Source organism: Schistocerca nitens, chromosome 3 (genome assembly GCF_023898315.1).
Source record: "Schistocerca nitens isolate TAMUIC-IGC-003100 chromosome 3, iqSchNite1.1, whole genome shotgun sequence".
NCBI classification, from domain to species: Eukaryota; Metazoa; Arthropoda; class Insecta; order Orthoptera; family Acrididae; genus Schistocerca; species Schistocerca nitens.
Window position 1 is genome coordinate 861,491,688 of NC_064616.1, and position 15,618 is coordinate 861,507,305.

At 39.2% G+C, this 15,618-nt stretch overlaps 1 protein-coding gene across 1 annotated transcript in view; it reads right to left on the reverse strand.

Moving 5' to 3' along the window:
• Positions 1-890: 890 nt before the first annotated feature.
• The window catches only part of LOC126248894 (mitochondrial-processing peptidase subunit alpha), a 137,032-nt gene continuing 122,304 nt past the window's right edge, over positions 891-15,618 (reverse strand). Inside the window, exon 11 of the mRNA XM_049950365.1 lies at positions 891-1,547. Coding sequence (XP_049806322.1) covers positions 1,408-1,547 — 140 coding nt within the window. The 3' untranslated portion in view covers positions 891-1,407. The remainder of the gene's footprint in view (positions 1,548-15,618) is intronic.

Sequence of the window (15,618 nt, forward strand, 5' to 3'; positions counted from 1 at the left end):
TCAGCAGGAAAAGAAAGACATTTATTATTATCTTTGAGCACCAAAAGTGTACAACTGTTGTGGGCAACCGGTGTTAGTAATTGTAATCAATTGCAAAGAAAATTAAGGTAAGAAAGGAAGATTACGGTTTCACATCTCACAGACACCAAGGCCATTAGAGAAGGAGCACAAGCTTGAATTGGGGGAAAAAATCCATCATGCCCTTATCAAAGTAGCCATCCCATCATTTGTCATAAGCAGTTTAGGGCTACTACAGAAGCCCTGAATCTGAATGTCGGGAAAGTAAGTTGTACTGGCATCCTCCCGAATATGAGTGCAATCTCTTCACCACTGTGCCACTTTGTTGGGTCAAAAAGAATTAATCCATGGCTTTCTTGGTGACTTTGCTTTTTTCCTCTCATGAATCATACCCCAGATCATCACTGTTGTAATTTTGATTGTGAAACAATATGAACAAAGCAAAATGTATAATATCTGTATACTGTAAAGAATTTAATCGGTAGAATAACAGCATAGACGAAACTTATAATGCCTTCTTCATTGTTATAAATTTTGGATGTGCACGTGTGTGTGCACACTGATACAAAAACAAAGTGTAGCAGGTTATACTCAGTATATTTAAACAATACAACAAAGTCATCGACAGTACACAAAAACATGACTCCATATAATATGAGATGATTTATCATTGTTGTACAAATTCAAATTAAAGATCTTCTATTTCTACAGCTTTTACATTTTCAACATAAATCAAGCTTACAATTTCACCATGATCTGTGAACAACAATGGTGATGCAAGTAACCTCTTGTGACACATTGTACAATATTTTAACCCAAGTTTTGTCGTCATCTTTGTTTATTCTTTTTGTACAGTGTACTCTTATAGTATCCACACACACACACACACACACACACACACACACACACACTTGTTCTCAATATATTAAAACAATACAAATAAAGTAGAAACAGACAATGAAAAAAATGGCTTGATATTGTATCTTTGATTTTACTTTTTTTTACAGTAAACACTGTGCTCTCCAACATAATTACACAAATACAATAAGGTAACTAATTATAAATATAAACTTGGTGCCTTATAATATCACTTGATGTTATTTATCATAACTGTACATAAATCATGATTGTGAATAAATAGCTTGAGTTTTTATTGTTGATGGAAGTCAGCCCTGTAGTTTCACCATAAGGTGTGATTTACAGGTGTGCTGGAAAACACACACACACACACACACACACACACACACACACACACACACATTAACCCTTCTGGTAACTTACATTCAATATATTAAAACAATGCAATACAGTAACGCAGTTTACGAAAATTTGGCTCCATTTTTAGGCGAAATAATTTATGTTTGTTGTTCACGTTCATAATAAATTGCTTCAGTTCAAAGAGCTTCTAAATTTTTGACAAATTGCATCATACGAAGGCATTCCTGCAATTTCACCACGAGCTGCGACCGATGGCTGTGAAGCAAGTAGGCGCCTTGCTACACGTTGTACGTCATGTGCTGTCACTTTATCTATAACAGGAGAACAGGAAACCATGTATAGAATGCAACAAATAACTTATAACCGCTGATTTTAGTAAACTGGCAAAAATATGATGATCCCATCAAAAAATTTATAACAAAAGCTTTTCTGGAAATGGAAATTACCAAGGAAGACTATGTACAGCCATACATCTGTCCTGATATTCATGTTCTTACAGATATACCTGCCTTGACCTTCTAAGTTTACTCTCACTAACTTCTGAGATTAAGTTTAGTCTCATTAACTTCTGAGATACATCTCACTAATCACGACATAGGTAATGAAGATGGCAATGGTGATAGTACTTATAAATGGGATACAGAGTGAGAATCAGCAGCCAAACATCTGATGTAATCTGAAAGAGGCCATATAACCAGGCCACAAGTGGTGAAATGGACAGTTCAGTGAATGGAAAAGTTAATTTGGAGCTCCAGGTGTGTGATGGTATCCTACTGTTCCTGAATGGCCCAGGCAGATTACTGAGAAGTATGTCCACTTGACTGTTATATGGGCAGAGAACTTGCAACAAACTCATTCACATTCCAGTGACAAACAGCAGCTTTATTAGAACTATACATACTGCAGCCACCTGTGTGGACAATAGTGTAATTGCCTTTCCTATTTAGGACTGGGTCACGTTTCAATATCCCCTCAAATCATTATACGCATTTACAATGTTTCACAGAAATCCTCAAAATACCTGTTGTTTGTAGCAAGGGCACCATCGAGGTAACTAAATGTGTTAGGGTATTCTTCTGCTGTTGTTAAAACATTTTAATCTTTTAAGAAAGGGTTCTAGTAAGTAACTGTATATGGAACATAAAATTTATTTCCAAACTTTGAAGCAGAGTGAACAATATATTTTTGAAAGAACTTTAAGTATAACAAGAAGATGTTGGCACTTTAAGTAACACACATAAGTTGGGCTTCAATGCCAGTTGCTTTATAAGCTTGACTATTTCTTTAGACTTCTCTGAAACTGAAGCAGATTTAGCACAAAAAACTGTGAGGAAATATCTATTGATAGCAGACCACTGGTCCAAAATCCTTTGGCCTGCTGGGCTTACAGTTAGCCAACGTGATGGCACATGTTATACTCAACATAGTTGAACATCCTCCCATCTGGCAGGCCAGCCATGAAAATAGTGAAATATTGCAATAATAAGATTTACAACATCAGATTCAAAATTTTCAATGCCATGGCAGAATCAATTACGAATTTAATGCAAACTGCATGTTCCAATATCAATGAAAGAGTTGCTGCGTACTCTAGGACACTTTCATTCATTAATTTTAATACTGCCTTATTCACTTTTGGGCCATCACAACTGATCATCAGGAAATTCCTTGAAGGAGGATCTGCTTTCTCTCCTGCAAAAACAAGGTTTTGATGCAAATCTTTTGCCTTAGCATGGCCCATGACATAAGTCTGAAGATAATTTTCAACAACCGCTTCTTTAGTTGCTAACCAGTAGAGTATTGAAAATTGGAATTCCTTTTTGCTGGCTTCATTGTGGCCTCCTCATAGGAGAAAGTGTACGCTGAATTTCTTGCATTATCTACAGTTTGCTCCCAAAAATAGGGTCCTAGAGCCTAAGTAATTAAAGGCATCATCTTTGATGGAGGCAAAGTAAAATCATTCTGCACAGTTTCCAAACTTCTCTCTGAAAACCTCTGCAGTATCACTGCAGCTATTGAGTGAATAATTTGTGTAATTCAACATATAATGTTGTTTCAGGAAAATTATTGAGTGAATAATTTGTGTAATTCAACATATAATGTTGTTTCAGGAAAATGACAGTTGAGTGACAAGAACATCAAAATAAATATGTGCACTGAATGTACACTCTTTGACATAAAACTTGACCGGCGGCCGGCCGCTTCAGAAGCTAAGTCCGCGCCGATCGCGACATGGGACAAAAAAACTGGCCAACTCGCTAATTCTCTAAGTCCGGTTATCTGCACAATCTGGCAACACTGTAGACTGCGGCACTTCCTGGAGGAAAACTTGTCCCATGATAGAGAAACCCTAGGCTGATTACGCCTGTGGTCTAGCGGTAGCGTGCGTTGTTTCTGTTCATAATGTCAGTGGATCGAGAGCAGCTGGTATAAAATATTTTTATAGCCTCTTCTGTCTGAATGCTGAAGACGTGAATGTAATGGTAGCGCAGATTCAATCTATTTCGCTTTGTGACACACCGATATCAAAATTTTATCCAGTAACGATTTTGCGGCAGATTTCCTGCAGACTGTCCTCCTCTGGACGCCGTATGCGGCAAAGCTCCGGGATCCATTTGCTGGCTACCGCTCATCGCTTTTGATGATTCAAAACGCTTTATTATTAAATGTTGCTCCACAGAAAATTTCTACAATTTCCATTCACGCTCAAAAGCAACGGAGGCAGACGCCCTGATTAGTAGGCGGGTATTATATTACATTAATCGGCAAGAGCTGAGTATGGCCCGAAATTAATTTTATAGACTGGGACGAAATTAAACCACCTCACTACATTCGATGAATTTATAAATGCTTCATACCTCGTTTCTTTTCCTTTCAAACTCAATTATTTGTGCAACTTTTGGTCAATGTTTGGATGTTTTCGTCAAGCCAGAGTGAGCGTCTGTGGTGTAAAGTGTATTACAGTTCTTGTTTCATTCCTTATGGTAAGTCTATGCGATAAACTGTGTGAATACCTTGCAATATATGCTCTGTAGCAGTGCAGGAACACTGCACATTTGGAGTTCCATGTATGGGTTCATGAAGTATTTATTGTTGATCGGAAGTGATAGTTAAGGTCATCAGATTTAAACCAGAAAAATTTGTCGTTTTGAAGGTTTCAGAGAACGGAAAGGAATTGCTAACGCCGGTGTTAGAAAACGTCTACAGTTAAATGCTATTGCAAAAATTTAGAAGAAGGGAACTACATTAATGAACATGTGCACTTCATAAACAACCTTCTGACATGTTAGACCTATATGACGAACAAAGCTCAAATTTATATCGTTGACAGTCGGTTTGAATCTTTTCAGGGTCTATTTTACAGTGAAGCACCTTGGAATTTGCAAAGCAGAAATCCATGATATTAACTTAATTTACTAAGTCGAAATCGGACGAAGATTGATGTTTAAAGGCATTCTTCAGATTTCGCATAAGAAATTTTTACTAGCAGTTTGCAACTCCATTAATTAAAATGGAAAATAAAAGGTTGTAGTCAGCAGCTTCTACCGTGATTCGAACTGCTATGTCTTATAGTACAAGCACTGCAACGCACAAGGGAACCTCTGAGCTAACGACACACTGGCGGCCAGAGGCGGAATATAGTCACTGCGATGTTGCCTGAGCCTCAAAACGCAACCTTAAACACACGAACAGAGGAGGTGGAGATTACTGTTTTAACGTCCCGTCGACAACGATGTCATTAGAGACGGAGCACAAGCTCGGATTAGGGAAGGATGGGGAAGGAAACCGGCCGTGCCCTTCCTAAGGAACCATCCCGGCATTTGCCTGAAGCGATTTAGGGAAATCATTGAAAACCTAAATCAGGATGGCCGGGCGCGGGATTGCACCGTCGTCCTCCCGAATGCACACACAAACAGGTGTTACTTATGTGAAGAACGCCGTTCTTGGAGTCCAGAAATTAAATATACTTTCTAATTGTGTCATCTTGCAGTGGATTATATCGTACGAGTCTTCGATGTGTAAAACGAATGTCAAGTGAATTTAGCGAGGTAACGCCGACCTACACCCGGAAGTAAATGCACTATCAGAGTGTTGACAAATACTTGCTACGACGCTGCCATTTATAGGCTCTCTGACGAGGCAGCTCTTCAGCGAAATGCTTGCCGTGATTCTCCGATACGGTTCTTCAGAGTGGAGACGCGCGCGCACGTTTGGTTTTTATGCGGCGTTCTCCCCTGATGGTTTCTGACGTCGCCTTGTGGGCTATGTATACATATGAGACATTCAATTATCATTAATCCAGAATGATACAAGTTTCAGCTTCCGGCGTGGAAGAAGGCTGTTGACGCCGACATTATATCATTTCAACGTAGGGAAAGCAAAACGGATCATTCAATGTTTCTCATTCAACATAAAGCATGTGAGATAATTTTCCGTAACGTTCATAATCATCTAAAAATACAAACGAAGTAAAAATACACCGGAAGCTTATTCGAATTGAATATAACGCTTTGCACCTCGATGTCGAATTTGTCCACTTGCAATCTTTTGCAGCATACACATAGAATGATTACCACGAGAATGAAGAAGTATGTTGGTAAGGATGGAAGCAAGAAGAGACGCAGTCAACAAATATTCTATTCCTCATGGCATTCATTTCATTTGACACGTAAGAAGAGGTAAAGCGGGAATTTACTTTCGTTAACACGAAAGATATGCCGCACATATTGATAACGAGGAAGTCTGCGTCTTCATACGTTTCCTCCTTGAAATCTGTATGCTCTATTATATACTAAGTAGCCCGATCATTGTTTCAGTAATGTTACCCTCTTGTTTGACCCCGTAACGATGAACAGATTCCAAATGCATGTCTCCCTTCCTGGGTTGTTTTTTGTGTTTCATTGCTTGGAATTCCTGAAGCAGACCACTGTGCCTTCCCCCCTCGTGGGTTAGGTCTCAAAACTAAACCGCTTTGTATCCAATGGCATAATTTATTCAGACAGCATCAGCATAAGACTATCAAACAAAGCCTTCCATTTACAGTTGCAGCACTCTAACCAGCACTGACCAAAGTGTAATCCACGGTCATGGTCCTAAATTACCAGCTGTCTGCTACTGTGGCAAAGTCCGTACTACACTGTCGATTCCGCAGCGCCATTTTATCTGGTAACACTGTGTAGTTGCACAGTTGTGCTACCAGGTCTGTCCTCACACTGTCAACTTTATGTATCTCATTTCTCCTGTAGCGTAGATCACGAGGAGCCGAAGTAAATGAGTGTATTCTGCATGACGTAACATTCAGTATTCCCTTCTTTCATAGCCACTCTTCATGTGCATCGATACCAAATAGGAATGCGAAAACTCTTGCGAGTGAGAGAATGACAATAACAATCGTAACAAGAACAAGCAAATAGTGAATGTTTATTCCAACGCAGAACGAGAATGGCTTTAAGTATAAAAATCTGTATCTATATCCATATCTATTGATCTTTGAGTTGGCACAATGCAAATATATTCTTAGCATTTAGTTACTGAATTTAGTTCTGGATGTTTGCAGAGAAAAGGAAAAGTCGGTACTTCTCGCTAGTGTAATATAATGTGAACCAGCAACTACCCTTTCCTTAGAACACGACTCAAGCAGGTCCTCAAGTAGGTAGCAAGGCACTGCTGCATTCTGTTCCCTGACATTGCTCTGATGACGGTTAATGCAGATAGTTCCGATTATGAAATACAAAACGTATTGCAGGTTAGTTCCTAGGATAGTAACATTAAATTTGCGTTGTAGACGGCACATGAACGTGACGACTATCCATATTACTCATCAATATAAAAAGACAATATTTTGGGAATTTAGCAGGATTACTCAAAATGAATTCTGAAATTGGGTGACTGACTGCACAGGTGCTAAACGTCGTCAAGAGTATACGATGTCCTAATCGCATTAGGAATATGAAGAACGTCTTCGACAGCTCGCAACTTTCACATTGCTATCTCCACCCTACTCCAGACAACCCTCGGTGGAGTTACACTACGTTGCCGATGTTATGGAAGGCCTTCAAACCGACAACAGACCACATATTGAAAAATACAAGCGAATTCTCTTGCAGCGTAAGCTTATCGTAACTAATCTAAAAATTATTGGAGAGGAACATTGTCCTATTCAAAAAAAGTAAAATGTTACACACTGTTGACGTCAAACTGACATTATCTATGTCCTGTCTTGTGTCCTACTCATCTATAATATCAAGTGTACTATGAAAATGATTACATATAATGGATGATAGGGTAATGCATTGATACCAGATGGTGGGGGCCGGCCGGTGTGGCCGTGCGGTTCTAGGCGCTTCAGTCTGGAACCGCGTGACCGCTACGGTCGCAGGTTCGAATCCTGCCTCGGGCATGGATGTGAGTGATGTCCTTAGGTTAGTTAGGTTTAAGTAGTTCTAAGTTCTAGGGGACTGATGACCTTAGAAGTTAAGTCCCATAGTGCTCAGAGCCATTTGAACTATTTAACACAAAATGACATTAAAAATTAAAGTTATTCACGAGCAGATAGTTGAGAATATGTATGAACATTAAATGACACGACGAACTGAAATAATATGACGAAGAGTTCAGCGCTCACTGGGAATAGAGCCCCACACATATCGTTGTTGACTACACACAAAGAGACGTCAGCTACCGAATTTTTCTCCACCAGCTGCTCAGAATAGCATCTTGAACTTACAGTCATCTCGCAAATAGTTCTGTGTCTCACTGGGAGGTAAAAACGTCAGATATCGTTAGTGTTGACAACGAATGAAAATACATTAAAAATCAAAATTATTACCCACCAGCAGATAGGTGTTCTCATGATAGAGCTTGATAATACATAATTAAATCTTTAGTGCCGGGCCAGGATTCGATCCCATTCACGCGTAATATGTGAAGGTGTTGAGGAATCTGCAGTTTTGAACAAACAACAAATTGTAGCCGAGCTGTATTGCCACGAAGGGATCAAATTCCGCTTTAAGGGCGGTCTGAGTTGCATTCCAGTTTAGAACCAATTTTATCGACATACAGAAGCTCAAATAAAAGATGGAATAAGTGTCCTGTGACCATACATAGCGTTTGTGTCGTCACTTGAAATAAATAACTAGTATAAGAAAGGTTACTGGTGATAGAGTTTCTACATGTCGCCACTCCAGACTTTATTGTGGTTCAACCTACCGTCTACTTGGTAAAGAAGGAATATCATCTTTAATGTGAATTTTCAGACCACGCAGCCATTATATCTCCTTCACTTGGTGTAGCCAGGAGAGACTGGAATCTGTCTCTCCCTATCTAAAATCATCGACGGAAGTGGGAATCGAACCCAGACAATAGGTATAACAACCTACCATCCGTCCAACAGACCACGAAATCCTCTTCTCTGCGAGTCATTTTTCTATCGTAACGCAGTTGCGCCACACTGGATGAGAATTCTGACACACAGGCTCCCTGTAGTAATTTGCAGCATGTTCAGTAAATTCATTTACTTGGTTGACCGAATCACCATGAACTAGCTGCCGCGGCTACCCAGTGCATACATTCGACTATTTTGTAATCACAGAAATAAAATCACGTAACTGCCACCTACACACAACTGCCAACAGTGTAGGATGCAGAAGTTTAAATAGGAAGTGTTCCTTTCCACTTGAGCTATTCTATTGCGCTATCTGTTACTAGAAAACGTCGTTCAGTCCAAAAGAAAAGCTGTAACTGTTTGTCTCTCAGAAGTCAAGACCTGGCCATATGCATAATCTCACAGTGCTGTGGAATCCAAAAGTTCTGGAGGAATAGTTGCCGAGCTCTGGAGCTGTTGTAGCTACGTGTCAGCTTGTGGCATAGATAAGATGTCGCGAGTTCGAATACATTCAGTGCTACATTTTTTAAAACGCAATTCTGCTCTCTGCTGATTGTATCAATCTAATGGAACTTTGAACATAATTCCCTTCACTTCTCAACCCAAAGTAGTCGCATGTGGAAAAAGGGCTAACTACTGTGACATTTTGTTCTATTCAGGTTTAATAGACAGCAGGCAGCAGATGCATCTCGAAGATGTGCAGGGAGAGCGCATCGTGCCATAATATGTCAGAAAAGTATTTTCTACATTAGCCGTCGTGTGGTAGTGATATTTTATTCTTCTTCAAACTTTGTTTGACAGCTTTAACTCAGAACAAGTTTTCTACATGCATGTAATCAATAAACTGCATGTGCATTGTCAGACTGTCATAGGTAACATCAGAGAATTCGCATATATCGTTGATGATTAATTTCTCTCTCATGTTTACTATTGTTTTAACAACACTAAAGGAAACCTTACGAAAATTGTGCACTGTATTATAAGAAATGAAATAAAACTAACCATGATAACCTTACGACGAAAGTATCTGTACACAAGCATGCCTCTATCGACACGAATTAGTAAAATACTACTCACTTAGATTTTGATTGGGTCTGTGTTTAATTGGTATGCTGTGTCATACTCAAGAGGTATGCAAATGTGGCATTTCATAAATATAGTTATGTATTCCTAGAAATCCAAAATTCGCTTGTCAGCAGCGGAAAGAGGCCTTACCTGTTGTGCAGCATTGTAAGTTTTTCAACATTGCACTATGAGCTGAAAGCATTTTCTTGCGATTTCCTTATTGATGTTTGATCTGACTGCTTGTAGCTCTTTCACAGAAGGGATAAAAACGTTACAGTCAGTGAGACTGGAACTGCGAACCGTAACAGACGCTTTTTCACAGGTCAGCACGTTACCACAGAGCTGGCGAGGAGGTATGGGTCTTAGCTTCCTATTACGAGGGCAATAGTAACTACAACTCGTAAACCGCTATTTGAAGGTCGAGATTAGTTGCGGTTTCCACCTGCAACGACTTTCCTGGGCTGAAAACCGTACATTTTCAATCTTTTGTTACCCTTCAAGCGATAATAACTCAGATTATTCAATGGAAATGACAGGTAAAATCAAGTGAACTTTGAGGCTTAATTCCGTGCACACCAGGAAGTAACTCGTCGATCACAGAGTTGCCAAACATACGTTGCCTTGTTGCCAAATCTCAGTTAAAGTACCAGCAGGAAGAAGACGAACCGATGTGATCCTACAGCGGTCTGGGAAGTGACCATAGCTGGTGTCTCCAAGTCGCGGCTGTTACGGCCTGGAATACGTAATGCGTCTGATTCGCTTTCTGTAACTAGGTTTAGGGACTGGAGCGTAGTTACTAATAATACTCAGAACTGACTGCAAACTGAGCATCATAAACCAGTAACTCTCATTGTTGTTTTTATATTTCTTTCGTAAGTGTACTCAAAACTAAGAAAGTCATTCACAGGCGTTTTCGTGCCTCGCCGATAGTCGAGCACAACATACAAATAAAAATAAAAAAGAATGTGTGTGTGTGTGTGTGTTTGTGTGTGTGTGTGTGAGAGAGAGAGAGAGAGAGAGATAAATAAAAAGCAATGAGAGAGAGTGTAAAAAATTGTTGTAAAGAAATTGAAACATGGTATTTAAAGAAATCTTTCATTAAAATGACACGTTCCACATCATTACGAAATGTCGTATTCATGATCTATGGAACAAGAGTTAATCTAATGTAATCTAATCTAATCTAATCACATCATATTGATGATTAGCCATGAAGAGTCATGAATTACCGAAATTTTGGCCAATACCAGTAACCAAATCTAAACTTGAAAATAAAAGACGACAATTTTTGTAATAAACCGTGACTCCTATCAAGACCCTTTCGTCCCTGTTATCTAACCACGAAAGATGTCTGATATACCTCCATTCTGAAGTAACAAAGTGTGCATGCATTTAAAGATGAAGTGCATGATGTGAAGTTCTGTGACGGAGATACGAACCCAACACGTAATCCGATTGTTAACTAAGAAAAATCAAATGTTACGTATCGGTTTTTCTTACGAGCCGCTAGGTGTCTGAATCTAAAATAAGGATACAAACTTTTGTGCCTAAGCGACAATCGAACTGCACACCTACCGTGCATCCACGAATATAGCTTAAGTATCAGTTGCTTACTCATGAACAGTAAGATGTGTGCGTGTTTGACCAGAAATAACGACACCTGTTGCGATTGTTGGAAACACATGAACAGACATTGAAATTGCGCGTTAATTTTCACTAGCAGGTGGGTGTGCACTTGATAAAGCTAGAAATGAAATTATGAATATTTTTGTACTGGATCAGGTTTCAGACCCACATACTTACCTTTGGAGGAGACCTAGAGAAGATTGCAGTCTTGGGAAAAGGAACGAAATGACTGAACTATACTGTTCCGAGAGATTCAGATCCTCGAAAGAGGAGATACGAATTCGAATCACAGTCCAGCACCAAATTTTTAAACGTCTCTAGTTCAATCAAGTACAAGTAAAATAAGAGCCCTGTCCCTTTAAATGGCTATCGGTTCATCAAATAAAATAAAATTTTCTAATGTAAGTAAGCTTACTGGCGACTGTATTTCTGTTTACCATGACTTCCGCTGTGTCATTTCCCAACGTAAACCGGCTCTGCCCAGTTGGTAATGAAGGAACGTGATGTTTAATGCGGATTCTGGATTATAACGTCTTTCTCTTGAGGTTACCAGAGATAAAATAAATCTGTTTGTGCCTCTTAAAAGTAAATGCCTGAACCCACGCATTGCACCTGTGATAGCTCGTTCCACCATACCATTGTGGCCACATTACCCAGCCCAAAGAATGTGCTGTAACGGATGATGTGCTTAGCTTACAAAATTAGTCACGGTGGAAAAAATGCGAGTCTATTAAATGGTCAAGTAGAAGCAAGCTTCTGACGCAGAGATTATGCTATTCTCATGTCAGCAGGATGTAAAGACTCTTCTAGGCATCATAGGCTGGATGTGAAGCCATTTTGATTTTTCTCAAATTCAGCAAATTTCTTAGTTCGAGAAAATCCACTGTGAAGTGTGAAGTTGCCGGATAATTCGATTATTACTGTTATTATGAATATCATTTTATTCATACCGCTGCTGGAACACGACCGTAGTCTTCAGGTAAAACGCGAGACCAGCTAATATGACGTCTGGCGACCGAAAGCACATATCGACAAAATATTTATCGCCCCTTTCCTCTCGGTGCTGAAGCTATGAGTGTAATTCAAGCGAATCTACAATATCATATTAGCTGGTCTCGCGTTTTACCTCAAGACTACGGTCGTAGTCAAGAGTAATGTACTAAGACTGGAGTCAAGACTTCCTCTGGGAAGTGCCGCAGTCTACATGTTGCTAGATCGAGCATATTGCCAGACATAGAATTCTGAGAGGAGCACGACTGTATTGTCCACCTTACGTGAACGACTCGGCGGTCAATTTTTTGGTCTGAGACTGTATCTACAACACATATTGCACGCTGAAGACCCAGAAGAATTTAAAAAAAAAAGTAGTTTATGAGAGCAGCGTTAACCATAGCGTTCGAAGTATTCATAGTATTGTATACGTGTGTGTAAACGCCTTCCAATGGCCACTCAAGAAAGACAAGGATACACAGTCTAGCTCCAATATTATAAATACGCCTCAGTTTGTGGATGAACTCAGACTTAGGTTGATAATAATTGTGAAAATTTAGCAGCACTGTACCCATTGGTGTTAAACTCGTTTTCAACCAATGATTCCCACAGCTACAGGGATACTACTTGTGATACCTCTTAGACAAAATACTTAAGCAGTGTTATCAGACGAAAAGATCAACCTGACACAAACTGTGGGAAGTTTGTTTTACAACCTTCGTACCTGGATATTCAGCTTTTTCCTATTTGAGATATCTGTGAACGTTGCTGCTTAAGACGATTTAAGCAGAAACTAAATTCCCTCAGCTTCGACAATGTTTAAAGAAATCGTCTTATTGGCACTAAATCGTGGTTTGTGAATTGTTTACCGGCCCTACTCTGCCGTATTTTGCCGGTTGGAAGGCAAAAGCTTACTGACAAATTTCACACAGAAATTACTGTTACAGTGTACTTATGGAGCCAAATGAGTGAATTTCGTATTTTCCGGTGAGAAAGAGCACTGGCAAACAGTCTTCGCTACATTAGGTTATTAAAACTGGTGTCACTCTGAGCTAGAATTTATGGTCAGCGACTAAGTGTAAGGTCAACGTTTCGGATGCGAGTTTTGCGACTGTGAAATACTTTCCTACATTATAGAAGCGAATATTAAATTTGAACTAATATTGCGAAAATTTTGTACTTGGACAGCTTAGAATGAAAATACTTCTGTTTATTTCAAAGGGAAACAATAGATTTTCTAAAACACTGTCTGTCATACACAACTTGAAACAGGTCATGTCGACCAAATCATGTGGAAGAACTAACAGCAACGTATATCGGAAGGCAGTAAGATCCCTTGCCTTTTGGTCTGTCAGTACTCGATAGCCATTTCTAGGCGAAAGTAAATGAAAGAAGGCAGTGCGTTTTTGTTACCAAGTAACGTCTTCGTCAATTACTTTAGTTTTAAAGTAATCTACGAGTAATTGCTGGTGTTTGATATTAACATGAAAAGGATTCCGTAGACAGGGAAAGAACCTGTTCTTGGGAAACTACATCTATAGTGACCAAAAGGCATTAAATGATGTTCAAGCACTTGTGTTACAGCAGCGGTATGAATAAAATGATATTCATAATAACAGTAATAATCGAATTATCCGGCAACTTCGCACTTCACAGTGGATTTTCTCGAACTAAGAAATTTGCTGAATTTGAGAAAAATCAAAATGGCTTCACATCCAGCCTATGATGCCTAGAAGAGTCTTTACATCCTGCTGACATGAGAATAGCATAATCTCTGCGTCAGAAGCTTGCTTCTACTTGACCATTTAATAGACTCGCATTTTTTCCACCGTGACTAATTTTGTAAGCTAAGCACATCATCCGTTACAGCACACTCTTGGGGCTGGGTAATGTGGGTTCAGGCATTTACTTTTAAGAGGCACAAACAGATTTATTTTATCTCTGGTAACCTCAAGAGAAAGACATTATAATCCAGAATCCGCATTAAACATCACGTTCCTTCATTACCAACTGGGCAGAGCCGGTTTACGTTGGGAAATGACACAGCGGAAGTCATGGTAAACAGAAATACAGTCGCCAGTAAGCTTACTTACATTAGAAAATTTTATTTTATTTGATGAACCGATAGCCATTTAAAGGGACAGGGCTCTTATTTTACTTGTACTTGATTGAACTAGAGACGTTTAAAAATTTGGTGCTGGACTGTGATTCGAATTCGTATCTCCTCTTTCGAGGATCTGAATCTCTCGGAACAGTATAGTTCAGTCATTTCGTTCATTTTCCCAAGACTGCAATCTTCTCTAGGTCTCCTCCAAAGGTAAGTATGTGGGTCTGAAACCTGATCCAGTACAAAAATATTCATAATTTCATTTCTAGCTTTATCAAGTGCACACCCACCTGCTAGTGAAAATTAACGCGCAATTTCAATGTCTGTTCATGTGTTTCCAACAATCGCAACAGGTGTCGTTATTTCTGGTCAAACACGCACACATCTTACTGTTCATGAGTAAGCAACTGATACTTAAGCTATATTCGTGGATGCACGGTAGGTGTGCAGTTCGATTGTCGCTTAGGCACAAAAGTTTGTATCCTTATTTTAGATTCAGACACCTAGCGGCTCGTAAGAAAAACCGATACGTAACATTTGATTTTTCTTAGTTAACAATCGGATTACGTGTTGGGTTCGTATCTCCGTCACAGAACTTCACATCATGCACTTCATCTTTAAATGCATGCACACTTTGTTACTTCAGAATGGAGGTATATCAGACATCTTTCGTGGTTAGATAACAGGGACGAAAGGGTCTTGATAGGAGTCACGGTTTATTACAAAAATTGTCGTCTTTTATTTTCAAGTTTAGATTTGGTTACTGGTATTGGCCAAAATTTCGGTAATTCATGACTCTTCATGGCTAATCATCAATATGATGTGATTAGATTAGATTAGATTACATTAGATTAACTCTTGTTCCATAGATCATGAATACGACATTTCGTAATGATGTGGAACGTGTCATTTTAATGAAAGATTTCTTTAAATACCATGTTTCAATTTCTTTACAACAATTTTTTACACTCTCTCTCATTGCTTTTTATTTATCTCTCTCTCTCTCTCTCTCTCACACACACACACACACACAAACACACACACACACACACATTCTTTTTTATTTTTATTTGTATGTTGTGCTCGACTATCGGCGAGGCACGAAAACGCCTGTGAATGACTTTCTTAGTTTTGAGTACACTTACGAAAGAAATATAAAAACAACAATGAGAGTTACTGATTTATGATGCTCAGTTTGCAGTCAGTTCTG